Source organism: Nomascus leucogenys, chromosome X, assembly GCF_006542625.1.
Source record: "Nomascus leucogenys isolate Asia chromosome X, Asia_NLE_v1, whole genome shotgun sequence".
Classification (NCBI taxonomy): domain Eukaryota; kingdom Metazoa; phylum Chordata; class Mammalia; order Primates; family Hylobatidae; genus Nomascus; species Nomascus leucogenys.
Window position 1 is genome coordinate 74,198,926 of NC_044406.1, and position 17,142 is coordinate 74,216,067.

General features: G+C 36.4%; 1 protein-coding gene across 2 annotated transcripts in view; it reads right to left on the reverse strand.

Moving 5' to 3' along the window:
- POF1B (POF1B actin binding protein) overlaps positions 1–17,142 on the reverse strand; it is a 103,593-nt gene that overhangs the window by 43,568 nt on the left and 42,883 nt on the right. For both annotated transcript variants that reach the window (XM_003269016.4, XM_012498739.2), the window contains exons 7-8: positions 9,735–9,865; positions 857–884 (exon numbers count right to left, since the gene is read on the reverse strand). In XM_003269016.4, coding sequence (XP_003269064.1) covers positions 857–884; positions 9,735–9,865 — 159 coding nt within the window. The remainder of the gene's footprint in view (positions 1–856; positions 885–9,734; positions 9,866–17,142) is intronic.

The following is a 17,142-nucleotide window of genomic DNA, read 5'->3' on the forward strand; positions in this document are numbered from 1 at the left end:
TAAAACTGGAAGTTTTGTTGGGTGATAGATATGACATTCTAGAAGCTGATTTTTAAAATAATGAAAACTTTGGGAAATAAAAATTAATGGAGTTACAGGTTTTACTGAGAATTTACACAGAGCTGTGGTGACTTTTGGAAGATTATGATGTTGCCACCACAACACTGAAACAGCTTCAACTAATTTTAAGTGAGGAGCTGAAGTGAAGTATTCCTTAAAGGCAATTTAGGAATTACTGAATAATTGTAATGAATGCAGTATACCAGTACACTGGAAAAAACAATTAAAAACACAAAAGAGGGAATTGTGCTTTTTATTGCATTGAAATAGGTTTTTCTCTATTTGATTATTCTATTAAAAGCAATTCAGATAATATGCATATGTAATAGATTAATATTTGAAAACATTTAAGTTGCTGACTGGCATGGCACATATAAGGTTTTGAAGCACATTAAAACTAACTTTGCTATTTAATTAATCATATAGATTTCAGTTTTCTAAAGCAGAGAATATGTGGTCAGTGGAACATCTCTTGTACCCCATAAATAAATACACCTACTATGTACACACAAAAATTAAAAATAGAACATTTCAAATAAACATTGTAATAAGCATAGACAAATTAAATCATAAAGTGACAGCTGATAACAATTTTTTGTGAATAATTACTAGTTTTATAGCTATTACAAATATGTAGTGTTTATATAATTTTAAAGGCAAAGTGGCCATAAATTTTTTCACTTACCTGCATTTTCAGTTTAGTAAGGTACTTAACTGAAAGAATATTACTATTGCGAATATCAGAATCTACTTTGTTATTATACTATATTCGATTTTCAACTATGTTTGCACTTACCTCATCTGTAGACTCAAAGTCCTGTTTGCTGCAAGAATAAAAAAAAAAGATAGACAACTTTAGGAAAATGTATTCACTGGTCATATATAAATGCTAGTTTTTTATTAATTTTATCTTACTTTTTGAAATATAAGAGGACTTATTCAATTTATAAGCACAAGTGAAAATGTTAAAAGTAAAATGGCACTTTTACTTAGTTTGACTAAAATATTTTTTTTCTGGAATTAGCAGACCTATTAAAAAAGAACATCTGAATAACAAAATAATGAAATGCAGAAGTGGTTAGTACCATCCATTAGCACCAGTTTAATTGTGGCTACATTAGAAGTCCTCAGTGCTGAAGATGGCTGAAGAGGAACAGCTCCAGTCTACAGCTCCCAGCGTGAGCGACGCAGAAGACGGGTGATTTCTGCATTTCCATCTGAGGTACCAAGTTCATCTCACTAGGGAGTGCCAAACAGTGGGTGCAGGACAGTCAGTTTAGCACACCATGCACAAGCCGAGCCAAAGCAGGGTGAGGCATTGTCTCACTCGGGAAGCGCAAGGGGTCAGGAAGTTCCCTTTCCTAGTCAAAGAAAGGGGTGCCAGACGGCACCTGGAAAATCGGGTCACTTCCACCCTAATACTGCGCTTTTCCAACAGGCTTGGAAAACGGCACACCAGGAGATTGTGTCCTGCACCTGACTCGGAGGGTCCTACGCCCACAGAGTCTCACTGATTGCTAGCACAGCAGTCTGAGATCAAACTGCAAGGTGGCAGCGAGGCTGGGGGAGGGGCGCCTGCCATTGCCCAGGCTTGCTTAGGTAAACAAAGCAGCCAGGAAGCTCGAACTGGGTGGAGCCCACCACAGCTCAAGGAGGCCTGCCTGCCTCTGTAGGCTCCACCTCTGGGGGCAGGACACAGACAAACAAAAAGTCAGCAGTAACCTCTGCAGACTTAAATGTCCCTGTCGGACAGCTTTGAAGAGAGCAGTGGTTCTCCCAGCATGCAGCTGGAGATCTGAGAACCGGCAGACTGCCTCCTAAAGTGGGTCCCTGACCCCTGAGCAGCCTAACTGGGAGGCACCCCCCAGTAGTGACAGACTGACACCTCGCTCGGCCGGGTACTCCTCTGAGACAAAACTTCCAGAGGAACGATCAGACAGCTGAATTTGCCGTTCATGAAAATCTGCTGTTCTGCAGCCACCACTGCTGACACCCAGGCAAACAGGGTCTGGACTGGACCTCTAGCAAACTCCAACAGACCTGCAGCTGAGGGTCCTGTCTGTTAGAAGGAAAACTAACAAACAGAAAGGACACCCACACCAAAAACGCGTCTGTACATCACCATCATCAAAGACCAAAAGTAGAAAAAACTACAAAGATGGGGAGAAAACAGAGCAGAAAAACTGGAAACTCTAAAAAGCAGAGTGCCTCTCCTCCTCCAAAGGAATGCAGTTCCTCACCAGCAACGGAACAAAGCTGGATGGAGAATGACTTTGACAAGTTGAGAGAAGAAGGCTTCAGACGATCAAACTACTTGGAGCTATAGGAGGAAATTCAAACCAATGGCAAAGAAGTTAAAAACTTTGAAAAAGAATTAGACAAACATATAACTAAAATGACTGATGCAGAGAAGTGCTTAAAGGAGCTGATGGAGCTGAAAGCCAAGTTTCGAGAACTACGTGAAGAATACAGAAGCCTCAGTAGCCGATGCGATCAACTGGAAGAAAGGGTATCAGTGATGGAAGATGAAATGAATGAAATGAAGCGAGAAGGGAAGTTTAGAGAAAAAAGAATAAAAAGAAACGAACAAAGCATCCAAGAAATATGGGACTATGTGAAAAGACCAAACCTACGTCTGATTGGTGTACCTGAAAGTGACGGGGAAAATGGAACCAAGTTGGAAAACACTCTGCAAGAGATTATCCAGGAGAACTTCCCCAATCTAGCAAGGCAGGCCAACATTCAGATTCAGGAAATACAGAGAACGCCAAAAAGATACTCCTCGAGAAGAGCAACCCCAAGACACATAATTGTCAGATTCACCAAAGTTGAAATGAAGGAAAAAATGTTAAGGGCAGCCAGAGAGAAAGGTCGGGTTACCGAAAAAGGGAAGCCCATCAGACTAACAGCTGATCTCTCGGCAGAAACTCTACAAGCCAGAAGAGAGTGGGGGCCAATATTCAACATTCTTAAAGAAAAGAATGTTCAACCCAGAATTTCATATCCAGCCAAACTAAGCTTTATAAGTGAAGGAGAAATAAAATACTTTACAAACAAGAAAATGCTGAGAGATTTTGTCACCACCAGGCCTGCCCTAAAAGAGCTCCTGAAGGAAGCACTAAACATGGAATGGAACAATCGGTACCAGCCACTGCAAAAACATGCCAAATTGTAAAGACCATCGAGGCTAGGAAGAAACTGCATCAACTAACGAGCAAAATAACCAACTAACATCATAATGACAGGATCAAATTCACACATAACAATGTTAACTTTAAATGTAAATGCTCCAATTAAAAGACACAGACTGGCAAATTGGATAAGGAGTCAAGACCCATCAGTGTGCTGTATTCAGGAAACCCATCTCACCTGCAGAGACACACATAGGCTCAAAATAAAGGGATGGAGGAAGATCTAACAAGCAAATGGAAGACAAAAAAAGGCAGAGGTTGCAATCCTAGTCTCTGATAAAATAGATCTTAAACCAACAAAGATCAAAAGAGACAAAGAAGGCCATTACATAATGGTAAAGGGATCAATTCAACAAGAAGAGCTAACTATCTTAAATATATATGCACCCAATACAGGAGCACCCAGATTCATAAAGCAAGTCTTGAGTGACCTACAAAGAGACTTAGACTCCCACACAATAATAATGGGAGATTTTAACACCCCACTGTCAACATTAGACAGATCAACGAGACAGAAAGTTAACAAGGGTACCCAGGAATTGAACTCAGCACTGCACCAAGCAGACCTAATAGACATCTACAGAACTCTCCACCCCAAATCAACAGAATATACATTTTTTTCAGCATCACACCACACCTATTCGAAAATTGAACACATAGTTGGAAGTAAAGCTCTCCTCAGCAAATGTAAAAGAACAGAAATTATAACAAACTGTCTCTCAGACCACAGTGCAATCAAACTAGAACTCAGGATTAAGAAACTCACTCAAAACCGCTCAACCACATGGAAACCGAACAACCCACTCCTGAATGACTACTGGGTACATAACAAAAAGAAGGCAGAAATAAAGATGTTCTTTGAAACCAACGAGAACAAAGACACAACATACCAGAATCTCTGGGACTCATTCAAAGCAGTGTGTAGAGGGAAATTTATAGCACTAAATGCCCACAAGAGAAAGCAGTAAAGATCCAAAACTGACACCCTAACATCACAATTAAAGAACTAGAGAAGCAAGAGCAAACACATTCAAAAGCTAGCAGAAGGCAAGAAATAACTAAAATCAGAGCAGAACTGAAGGAAATAGAGACACAAAAAACCCTTCAAAAAATTAATGAATCCAGGAGCTGGTTTTTTGAAAAAATCAACAAAATTGATAGACCGCTAGCAAGACTAATAAAGAAGAAAAGAGAGAAGAATCAAATAGACACAATAAAAAATGATAAAGGGGATATCACCACCGATCCCACAGAAATACAATCTACCATCAGAGAATACTACAAACACCTCTACACAAATAAACTAGAAAATCTAGAAGAAATGGATAAATTTCTCGACAAATACACTCTCCCACAACTAAACCAGGAAGAAGTTGAATCTCTGAATAGACCAATAACAGGCTCTGAAATTGTGGCAATAATCAATAGTTTACCAACCAAAAAGAGTCCAGGACCTGATGGATTCACAGCCGAATTCTACCAGAGGTACAAGGAGGAACTGGTACCATTCCTTCTGAAACTATTCCAATCAATAGAAGAAGAGGGAATCCTCCCTAACACATTTTATGAGGCCAGAATCATCCTGATACCAAAGCCTGGCAGAGACAAAACCAAAAAAGAGAATTTTAGACCAATATCCTTGATGAACATTGATGCAAAAATCCTCAATAAAATACTGGCAAACCGAATCCAGCAGCACATCAAAAAGCTTATCCACCATGATCAAGTGGGCTTCATCCCTGGGATGCAAGGCTGGTTCAACATACACAAATCAATAAATGTAATTCAGGATATAAACAGAACCAAAGACAAAAACCACATGATTATTTCAATAGATGCAGAAAAGGCCTTTGACAAAATTCAACAACCCTTCATGCTTAAAACTCTCAATAAATTAGGTATTGTTGGGACGTATCTCAAAATGATAAGAGCTATCTATGACAAACCCACAGCCAATATCATACTGAATGGGCAAAAACTGGAAGCATTCCCTTTGAAAACTGGCACAAGACAGGGATGCCCTCTCTCAGCACTCTTATTCAACATAGTGTTGGAAGTTCTGGCCAGGGCAATCAGTCAGGAGAAGGAAATAAAGGGTATTAAATTAGGAAAAGAGGAAGTCAAATTGTCCCTGTTTGCAGATGACATGATTGTATATCTAGAAAACCCCACTGTCGGCCGGGCGCGGTGGCTCATGCCTGTAATCCCAGCACTTTGGGAGGCCGAGGCAGGCGGCTCACGAGGTCAGGAGATTGAGATCATCCTGGCTAACATGGTGAAACCCCGTCTCTACTAAAAATACAAAAAATTAGCCTGGTGAGGTGGCGAGCGCCTGTAGTCCCAGCTACGTGGGAGGCTGAGGCAGGAGAATGGCGTGAACCACAGGGGGCGGAGCCTGCAGTGAGCCGAGATCGCGCCACTGCACTCCAGCTTCGGTGAAAGAGGGAGACTCCGTCTCAAAATAAAGGAAACCCCATTGTCTCAGCGCAAAATCTCCTTAAGCTGATAAGCAAATTCAGCAAAGTCTCAGGATACAAAATCAATGTACAAAATCATAAGCATTCTTGTACACCAATAATAGACAGAGAGCCAAATCATGAGTGAACTCCCATTCACAATTGCTTCAAAGAGAATAAAATACCTAGGAATCCAACTTACAAGGGACGTGAAGGACCTCTTCAAGGAGAACTACAAACCACTGCTCAATGAAATAAAAGAGGATACAAACAAATGGATGAACATTCCATGCTCATGGGTTGAAAGAATCAATATCGTGAAAATGGCCATACTGTCCAAGGTCATTTATAGATTCAATGCCATCCCCATCAAGCTACCAATGACTTTCTTCACAGAACTGGAAAAAAACTACTTTAAACTTCATATGGAACCAAAAAAGAGCCCGCATCACCAAGCCAATCCTAAGCCAAAAGAACAAAGCTGGAAGCATCACGCTACCTGACTTCAAACTATACTACAAGGCTACAGTAACCAAAACAGCATGGTACTGGTACCAAAACAGAGACATAGATCAATGGATCAGAACAGACCCCTCAGAAATAATGCCACATATCTACAGCTATCTGATCTTTGACAAACCGGACAAAAACAAGAAATGGGAAAAAGATTCCCTATTTAATAAATGGTGCTGGGAAAACTGGCTAGTCATATGTAGAAAGCTGAAACTGGATCCCTTCCTTACACCTTATGCAAAAATTAATTCAAGATGGATTAAAGACTTACATGTTAGACCTAAAACCATAAAAACTCTAGAAGAAAACCTAGGCAATACCATTTAGGACATAGGCATGGGCAAGGACTTCACATCTAAAACACCAAAAGCAATGGCAACAAAAGCCAAAATTGACAAATGGGATCTAATTAAACTAAAGAGCTTCTGCACAGCAAAAGAAACTACCATCAGAGTGAACAGGCAACCTACAAAATGGGAGAAAGTTTTTGCAAGCTACTCATCTGACAAAGGGCTAATATCCAGAATCTACAATGAACTCAAACAAATTTACAAGAAAAAAAAACAACCCCATCAAAAAGTGGGCAAAGGACATGAACAGACACTTCTCAAAAGAAGACATTTATGCAGCCAAAAAACACATGAAAAAATGCTCATCATCACTGGCCATCAGAGAAATGCAAATCAAAACCACAATGAGATACCATCTCACACCAGTTAGAATGGCCATCATTAAAAAGTCAGGAAACAGGTGCTGGAGAGGATGTGGAGAAATAGGAACACTTTTACACTGTTGGTGGGACTGTAAACTAGTTCAACCATTGTGGAAGCCAGTGTGGCGATTCCTCAGGGCTCTAGAACTAGAAATACCATTTGACCCAGCCATCCCATTACTGGGTATATACCCAAAGGATTATAAATCATGCTGCTATAAAGACACATGCACATGTGTGTTTATTGCGGCACTATTCACAATAGCAAAGACTTGGAACCAACCCAAATGTCCAACAACGATAGACTGGATTAAGAAAATGTGGCACATATACACCATGGAATACTATGCAGCCATAAAAAATGATGATTTCATTTCCTTTGCAGGGACATGGATGAAACTGGAAACCATCATTCTCAGCAAACTATCACAAGGACAAAAAACCAAACACCGCATGTTCTCACTCTTAGGTGGGAATTGAACACTGAGAACACATGGACACAGGAAGGGGAACATCACACTCCGGGGACTGTTGTGGGGTGGGGGGATGGGGGAGGGATAGCATTAGGAGATATACCTGATGCTAAATGACGAGTTAATGGGTGCAGCACACCAACATGGCACATGGATACATATGTAACAAACCTGTACATTGTGCACATGTACCCTAAAACTTAAAGTATAATAATAATAATAAAAAAATGAAAATACATAAATAAATAAAAAGAAAATAGATTTTGTTGGAAAATGAAAAAAAGAAAAGACTATGTCCTATATACTTCTGAATTTTACAGTGTGATACTTTGATAGAAATATTCACAGGGCATGGTTAATGCACAGAAGTAGAGCACTTAGGACAAACTGAAGATTTTGGGAAGGCTTTGCAGAAAAGTTCAAAGATTATAGGTAAAGGAGTACTCAAAAATGTTTGAATCCATCTCAGGCACTTAGTAGCTGTGTGATCTTAATAACTTATTTTCTTTGGGTCTTCATCTGAAAGTTTGTAAGGTTATCATGCAAATTAGGTAATATAGATAATACCTAGCACATGGTGGATACTTAACATATAGCTGATTATTACATTAAGGGAAATATTTTAAAATAATGAACATGTGTATAGAGATGAAATAGTTGTTTGGGTAATGGGAAAGAGGGAGATTTGTTTGTGTAATGGGTAACGGAGATGGTGCTGATTAGGATAAAACTACGATGAAGGCCAAGTTGAAGATAGAAATCATGCATTTATAATGGCACCAGTTCAAATAAATGGCTCTGCTTTTCTCTAGCAGTGATCAACTGCATGGGCATAACAATAATGAAGGCATTTGTTCATTCAGCAAATATCTATTGAGCACCACAGTAAACCATCCACCACACTATGCACCAAGGACATCAGGGTAAATAAAGCAGCCCTCATGGAGCCCTCTGCATTCTAAAGATAGTGGGTGTTGGATGAAGGAGATGGTGGTCGTTTTTTTTTTTTTTTTTCAAAAAAAAAAAAAAGAGAATAAGGCAGAGAGTTAGAGTAATCCAGAGTTGGGGTTTTGCTAAGTGTGAAGGGCAGTTCAATAAGGAGGCAAAGCAGTTGAGGGTGACAGTAAGATAATGGTTGTAGTCATTAATATGAAAGCAAGAAAAATCAGGTGGGAGGTAGCTAATACATGGAGAAAAGACAAGATGTACAAGAGATTAAAAGAGAATACATTACAGACACAAAAATATTGACATGGAAAAATATATACTATATATATTTGAATGAGAAAACGTACAAAATAGTATATATGGTGTCATCCCATTTACATTAACCTATATATTATATAAAATTATATATTATTTAAAATCTAAGAAGTAGAAGAATCTAGTTAGTGAAAAGTCTGAATTAGAAAATATTCTATGGACTTTCCTTTATCTTCCAAATTATTTTGAATTTGTGGAGCTTTCCTAGATTTTGCCTGACAGATGGCCACAGATATGCTGTAACTATATAGTAGAAGGCACCTTTTGGGGTGTAGCTTATAGAATTCATTTCGTAACAAAATATGGTCTCATCTACACATGAACAGTTGATAAATTTTTAATGAATATCTATTTAAATATATATAATTTTATATTGTGTTATATAAAATTATGTTTATGTTTATATCTATTGATATATTTTTAATTTAATGTAATAATAATACACAAAGTTTATATATAATATATGACATATCAAATATATTTTAAACTCTGGCCTACATGTGTTGAAATCACATAAGTGGAAGACAAACAGTGGTGTGTTGGCAGTAGGACTGTACCTAATATCATCAGTGTGATATCTTAAAACAAGTTATAGTATGCCATGCATTTTTGAGCTCCTTGCCCAAGATGTTGCTTGTGCCATGAAAGTACATCACAAAGGAAGGTACATGGAATTCTTTACTAATCCTAAAAGGGCTTATGTTTTTTGTTTTTTGTCTGATGATTTTTATAATCTACATTAACTCTTAAAATGAGACATTTGCTCATATCTGCCCTGTTACCTAGGGGGAGGGAGGAGGGATAGCATTAGGAGATATACCTAATGTAAATGACGAGTTAATGGATGCAGCACACCAACATGGCGCATGTATACATACATATGTAACAAACCTGCACGTTGTGCACATGTACCCTAGAACTTAAAGTATAATAAAAAAAAATAAAAAAATAGAAAGTACTAGAGTTTTTGCTGTGAACCTAAAACTGAAGTCTATTTTTAAAGTACTAGAATGTTGTAAAATGTTTGGTAGCTACAACATCAAGGCAAATAATATGTTTACAGTACCTTCCTCCAATTCTCTGCAAATGTTCTAATAAGCAGTGATATAGATCCGTATTCTTACGGCTCAGATCAGCAAGCAACTCTCCAAAATATCTGGGGTCCAATTTTTCAGGGCCATCATCCTGAATTATCACCTGAAGCAAACATCAATTACAATTGTAAGCAATATTAAGTTTTTCTAAATTCATAGATATTTTTATGTGAAGCAAAAGAAAGATAACCTATTAAAGTCATCACATAAATCAAGCCATTTTTTTCAGAGATACATTTTTTAATGTGGGAGAAATTTAAAGAAAAATCAACATTGCAAAGGCAATTTCAACTTCATTTCACTCGATTCTCGAATGAAAGCGAAACTTGAATAGCATAAACATTCTTGAATATAGGCACTTAAATAAAACAGCAAAATGAGTAAATTAAATCACATGGCTTATTCATATGTCTCCTGTGGAAAAAGAAAATGTGAATTATATTTTTTATTAATTTTTAAAATTAAAAATTAATTGAAACATAATAAAGGTACATATTTATGAGTTTTAGTATGCTATTTCAATACCTGCCTACAATCCGTAATAATCAAATCAGGATAATAGCATATCCATCATCTCAAACAATAATCATTTCTTCATGGTGAGAACATTTAAAATCCTCTCTGCTAGATATTTGAAAATATAGAGTAAATTTCTGTTAGCTATAGTCTCCCTACAGTGTTATAGAACACTGGAACTTATTTTTTCTACATAGTGGTAGTTTTGGATTTGTTAACCAATCTCTTCCTATACTTTCTTCCTCCTCCCTTCTAAGCCTCTTGCTACCACTATTCTACTTTCTACTTGCATGACATCAATATATTTATATATTTAGCTCCCCCATATAAGTGAGAACATGTGATATTTATCTTTCTGTGCTCTGCTTATTTCGGTTTACATAATGTCCTCCAGGCTTATCAATGTTGCCCAAATGACAGGATTTTATTCCTTTTTATGGCTGAATATACTCCATTGTGTACACTGTGTATACACATACCATATTTTCTTTATCCACTTATCCATTGATGGACACTTAGGTTGATTTCATATCTTGGATATTGTTAATAGTGCTGCAATCAACATGGGAGTGCAGATATATCTTCGACATACTGATTTTTAAATTATACTGACTATAGAAGAATTACTTCCAGTTGGACTTGCATATTCTAAGTGAAAGTCAGCCTGATTTGTTAGTATATCTTAAAGGTAGATAAATAAACCTACTCAATTCAATGTGTTTTAACGTATTTCTTGTTTGACTTCCCCCGTTTATTATTTAAAGCCAATATTTAGTCAGTCTCACATGGGAAAGAGTAGCTCAGGGCCAACTGTAGAGAACTCATAGACTTCAGAGACATTTGAAATCCTAGACGCAAATTACTATAAACAGTGTCCTAAATAAGACACATTCTATTGGCTTCCTATTCTTGGGTATCAATCTTTTCAATACTATTGGGCACTGTGGCTCCCATCCCCAAAACTCACTGCCTGGAGGATAATAATTTACGTTACACTCCATACTACTTTCAACATTGCATGTGAAACCAAGTGCCCTAAAAACACATTTATTCTTAAGCATATAGATGGTAAATGGATTTGAATTTGACTACTGATACTTCCTTTTCAACCCTCCTCTGAATGCAGACCTTAAAAAACTGTACATTCTAAGGCGAATGGAAGAATTGCAAAGTAAGCAAAGATAAGTTTTCATAATTACATCTGTGACACAAAAATCGTTCATAAATATTGGTCAGTGAAAAAAAGTGAGACACAAAAAAAGTGTAGTATCATCACATTTTTGTTCAGTCTAGATGAATATACCACAATGTTAGTTATCTTGTCCATGTACCCTTTGGAGTTGCTTTCCTGAGTAAATAATGATTATTTCTTAAAAAGAATAAAATCTCACATGTGAAGGCATGAGTAGATGGGTAAACCTGTAAAGTCAATATTATCACAGAGTATGTTTAAATATCATAGAATTAACAAGTAGTGCATATATAGAGATGTAGATATATGAAAATAGATATAGATTCATATGTCTGTATCTACATATTCTATATAAAACCTTTAAATATTTACATAAACATAAACTTATTTTTTTCCCAGTACATTCTCTCCTTCAGCCATAGTAGATTTCACTCTTTGGGGCACACACCATACATTCCTGCCCCTAGGATTTTACTCACATTGTTTTCTGCTTAAATACCCTCTGTCCTTCTTGTTGTGTATCCAAATCTTACCCATCCTTTGAAACTCATCTCAAAATCTACCATATCCATGAAAACTAAAACTATGCCAGCCAACAAGCTAATTCAATTCAGCTCTTTGTGCTCAATTATTTTGAATTGTTTTATTATACAGATGTAAGTCTTGTTTTCTCAGCACCCTCTTTTTACCACAAAAGAAATAAACAAAAATGAGTCATACTTTTTGGTATATTTGATAGTATTTAATACAATACTGATTAAATACTCTACAGCTGCTCACTAAAACTTGTTGCATTGAAAGAAATCATCTATCTGATTAGAACTGCCCCCAAGTGCTAGTAATTCTGGAATTTTTTTACAGATTTCTCTCTTAAAGCCGCCAACAACGACAACAGCAACAACAACAAATGGTTAACAAAGTCAGCAAAAGTATAGGCAGCCCTTCCTTAAGAATATCATGGTGATCCCTTGTACCTTCCCTACTAGGAAGAGTCAGTATCATCACACAGTCTAATTGGAGCAACTAAACTGAACTCCTTGTAGAGTTGGAGGCTGGTATTTGAGTTCTACGTAGACTTCTGGATAATGTCCATCAGATTCTCAGTGATTGACTCCTCTCAGGAAATGAAAGTCAAAAGCAGGTAAGTCGTTATTCAGAATTATGTCTCATTTAAACAGTCAATGTGTTTAGGAAAATCATAAGATAAGGACCAAACCAGCCCTTTTGGAATCCATAATCCATTTGGGTTCAAATTTGGGAGGGGAGAGGACTGAGGGAATTAAAACTCTCATCTATTGTTAAGTCAGGACTATTACTCAAGACCAAGGTGAAATTTCCTAACCATAAACTGTGTCGTGCTAGTTAGCAATATTTTCCATTACTAAATCACAGCTCTTTGGAGTTTCTTAATTTTAATGGAACTATTTGTGGGTGTGTTTTGACATAGCTTTTAGAGTTGGCTCAAAGCTATCTTTTTTGTTGCCTTGAGAAAGCCAAGATAGAAGTCGTCCCAAGGATACATGAGTGCCTTGGGCCAGAATAATGGTAGCAGTAATGGATAGAAGTTTTCTCCCCGTTACAATACTGACTTGAAATATAGCAGCACCTCATATATACTCATCTGCCTGATGAATGAGAGCTATCTCAAATGTTAATCTTGGATAATTAATTTAGTTGTTTATCTATAATCAAGGAAGGAATACAGGCTGTGCTGAAGAATATAAACATATACAGATATAAAAACATGATAATTTTCTAAAAAATTACAAAAATTGTTAGATTCGTGAGCATGCATCAATGAAGTACGTTTAATCAGATCACTATTTGACTATAATAACTGCCAGTCTAATTCCTTGTCTCTAATTATAGATGAGAAGCCCATGATGATAATTGCTCCAGCAAACTCAAGGCAAAGCAACAATGCTTAAGTGTGCAACCAGAGGCAAATTAGTGTCCATTTTCCAGAAAAATCTGTAGAAAGGAAGTAATTTCAAAAGAAAGTCATTTCTGCAGAGAAATTACAAACCTCACCTCACTACTGCCTTGGAAGTTCTTGACCTAGTTCCAATTTGGGGTGTTGTTTCATATTTGTGGTCTATGAGTAGTAGGTGGACTTTTCTTGCTAGCCTCCACACTTTATAAACTTTCATATTCAAAGGCAACACACTTAACCAACCATATTTACATAGTTCAGTGGTAGTGATTATAAGGCACAATCAATAGTTGCTGATTTCAGCTGAGCTATCTATATTCTCTTGCCTGGTTTCCCTTCAGCTTAAGAACAAACATTTGTGAGAATGCTTCTCAGGGGTAGGGATAGTTTGTAGTCAAGGAACAAATGACAATCCAATAGAACAGTCTTGGCTTAATTAAATTTATTCCTACTAGGTAACTGGCTTAAATATGTGCATGTTTCACCTATTTAGAAGGGTTGTTTAGAGATTATAAAGCACTTAAAATGCCATGTTATATAAAAGCAATTATATCTAAGTAACTAAACTCCTAAAAGGTCATGAAAATATTAAGTAATAAGATCTGCTGTATTAAGATCCAACTGGGTAGTAAGTTTTGAATTGTTGCATGGCAATGGAAAACCTCACTATTAGTAAAAATGTTATAACGTGTAGATTATATATATATGTCCAGCAAAAATTATAAGGATATGGTGACAGTTTTGGATGTATAAGATTACTACTTGATTTTGCCTTGATTTGGAACATTTAATATCTGTTAGACTGATTCAAACATAGTTAATCCAGTGGGCATTAATCCCTGACAAAATTAAATGCATTTTGGATACAATGTCATTTGGCTAATGAGATAAAAATAAATAATTGGTCTCTCCCTATTTTATACCAGGAGTAGCAATTCTAACAAGAGAAAAAGTAAAAGGATATTAGGTTCTGAAAATCCTCACTATTGTTTTAATCTATGTAGATATTTTAATAAAGAAATGATGCTACCTAGTGCATATTAGATTATCTTTTATATTTTTTCTTTTTCTTTAATTTTTAATTTTTGTGTGTATACAGTAGATGTACATATTTATGGGATATATGAGATATTTTCATACAGGCATACAATATGTAATAATCACATCAAGGTAAATGGGGTATCCATCACCTTAAGTATTTATGCTTTCTCTGTGTTACAAACAATTCATAATGCTCTTTTAGTTATTTTTAAATGTACAATTAAATTATTGTTGATTATAGTTACACTGTTTTTCTATCAAATACTAGATCTTATTCTTTCTAATTCTTTTTTGTGCCCATTAACAATCCCTAATACTCTCTCACCCCCGCCCCACTACCCTTCTCAACCTCTGGTAACCATACTTTACTCTCTATCTCCATGAGTTCTAATGTTTTATACTTTAGTTTCCACAAATAAGTGAAAACATGTGATACTTGTTTTTCTGTGCCTGGCTTATTTCACTTAACATAATGTCCTCCTTTTCCACCCATGTTATTGTAACTGACAGGATATCATTCTTTTTATGGCTGAATAGTACTTCATTGTGTATATGTACCAAATTTTCTTTATCCATTAGACTGTTGGATAAAGAAAATTTTTAGATTCCTTCCAAATGTTGGTTATTTATTTTCTTTTATGTATATACCCAGCAGTGGAATTGCTGGATCATATGGTAGCTCTATTTTTAGTTTTTTGAGGAATCTCCAAACTGTTCTCCATAGTAGTTGCACTAATTTACATTCCCACCAACAGTGTACTATGGTTCCCTTTTCTCCACATACTCACCAGCATGTGTTATTGCCTGTCTCTTAGATAAAATCCATTTTAACTGGGGTGAGATAATCTCTCACTGTAGTTTTGATTTGCATTTCTCTGATGATCAATGATGTTGAGCACATTTTTACACCTCCCGTTTGCCATTTGTACACCTTCTATTGAGAAATCTCTACTCAGATATTTGGCCCATTTTAAAAAATTAAATTATTAGATTTTTTTCCTATTGTTTGAGCTCCTCATATATTCTGGTTATTACCTCCTTGTCAGATGGGTAGTATGCAAATATTTTCTTTCACGCTGTGGGTTGTCTCTTCACAAGTTAAAAGCTGTACAGAAGATTTTAACTGGATGTAATCCCATTTGTTCATTTTTGCTTCAGTTGTTTGTGCTTCTGGGTTATTACTCAAGAAATCTTTGCCCAGTCCAAAGGATTTTCATTGAGGATATTCTCCTCAATGTTTTCTTGTAGTAGTTTCATAGTTTGAGGCATTAGATTTATGTCTTTAGTCCATTTTGATTTTATTCTTATATATGGTGAGATATAGAGGTTTAATTTCATCCTTTGCATATGGATACCCAGTTTTCCCAGCACAGTTTGTGGAAGAAACTGTCCTTTTCCCAATGCGTGTTCATGGCACCTTGGTTGAAAATGAGTTCACTATAGATACATGAATTTGTTTCTGCGTTCTCTATTCTATTCCATTCATCTATGTGTCTGTTTTATGCCATTACCAGGCTATTTTACCAGGTTACTGTAGCTCTGCAGTATAATTTGAAGTCAGTTGAGTTCTGCCCAATTTTGGCAGCACTGAGTTCCAATGCAAAGTCCCACACTCACCTTGCTCTCCCTCCCTCAAGCACACAGATTCTCTCTCCCTGCCACACAGCCTCTGTCAGGTTATGAGGGATGGGTGGCATCAGCAATTCAAGACTGTTTTTCCTACCCTCATCAGTGCCTCTTTCAGTAATACGAAGTTACATTCAGGTACTGTGATCACTCGCCTAATTTTTGGTTCTTATGAAGATGCATTTTTTTTGTATGTAGCTAGTTGTTAATTTTGGTGTTCCTGTAGGGAGGACAATCGGTGGAAGTTTCTCTTTGTCCATCTTGCCCCACCTTCTGGTTCATATTAGATTTTCAACACATGTTGTCACTGAATTGAATGTACTCTACAATAGTCACAATTCTAAAATGAAGACTTCTTTAACTATAACAGTTCTGTACTTGAAATAAAGAACTAATTTAACTTTCTATGTGAAAAAACATAGATAGCAAAGTGTTGCAATGAAAAAAGAATTGAATTTGAGAACAAATGTGAAGCTTCCATTTCCCATTTGTGAGTTAAGTAAATTGCTTAACTTCTCTGTGCCTGTATTTCTCAACTGTATTATGTAGGCAATTTAGTACTTATTTTATAAAATTGCAGAAGGCATCAAATAAAATTAAATGGGGGGGAAACGCTCAGTAAATTATTAAACAATTGTGCAAATAGTTTTCTTTAATTTAAGGCATATGTACAGTTTGCTACTGAAATGACAGAAGAAATGAAAGACAATTGCCTCATTTTCTATAAGACTCTCAGCTGCCTGGGAGTAGAGATACTGTTGTTTTTTAAGTTCTAGTGCCTAGCATGGTGCCTGAATATAATAAGTCCTAAGTAAACATTTGTTGGATAAAAATATTTTTATCACCATAAAAATAATAATAATGCTGATTCTGCATCAACTCATCTTGTTCATCAAAAGAAATATTAAGGACATCCCTTTTAATAGCCTAATCTTTCAAGGTAAGTAAGTAGTGAGAAAGTTGATTATAATAAAGGATAAAATTGGAGCTACATATTAAGCAGAACAGAGGGAAAAGCACTGGTTGTAAGAGGTGCTTTAACAAATCACACTGAAATGGATTTAGTGAAACT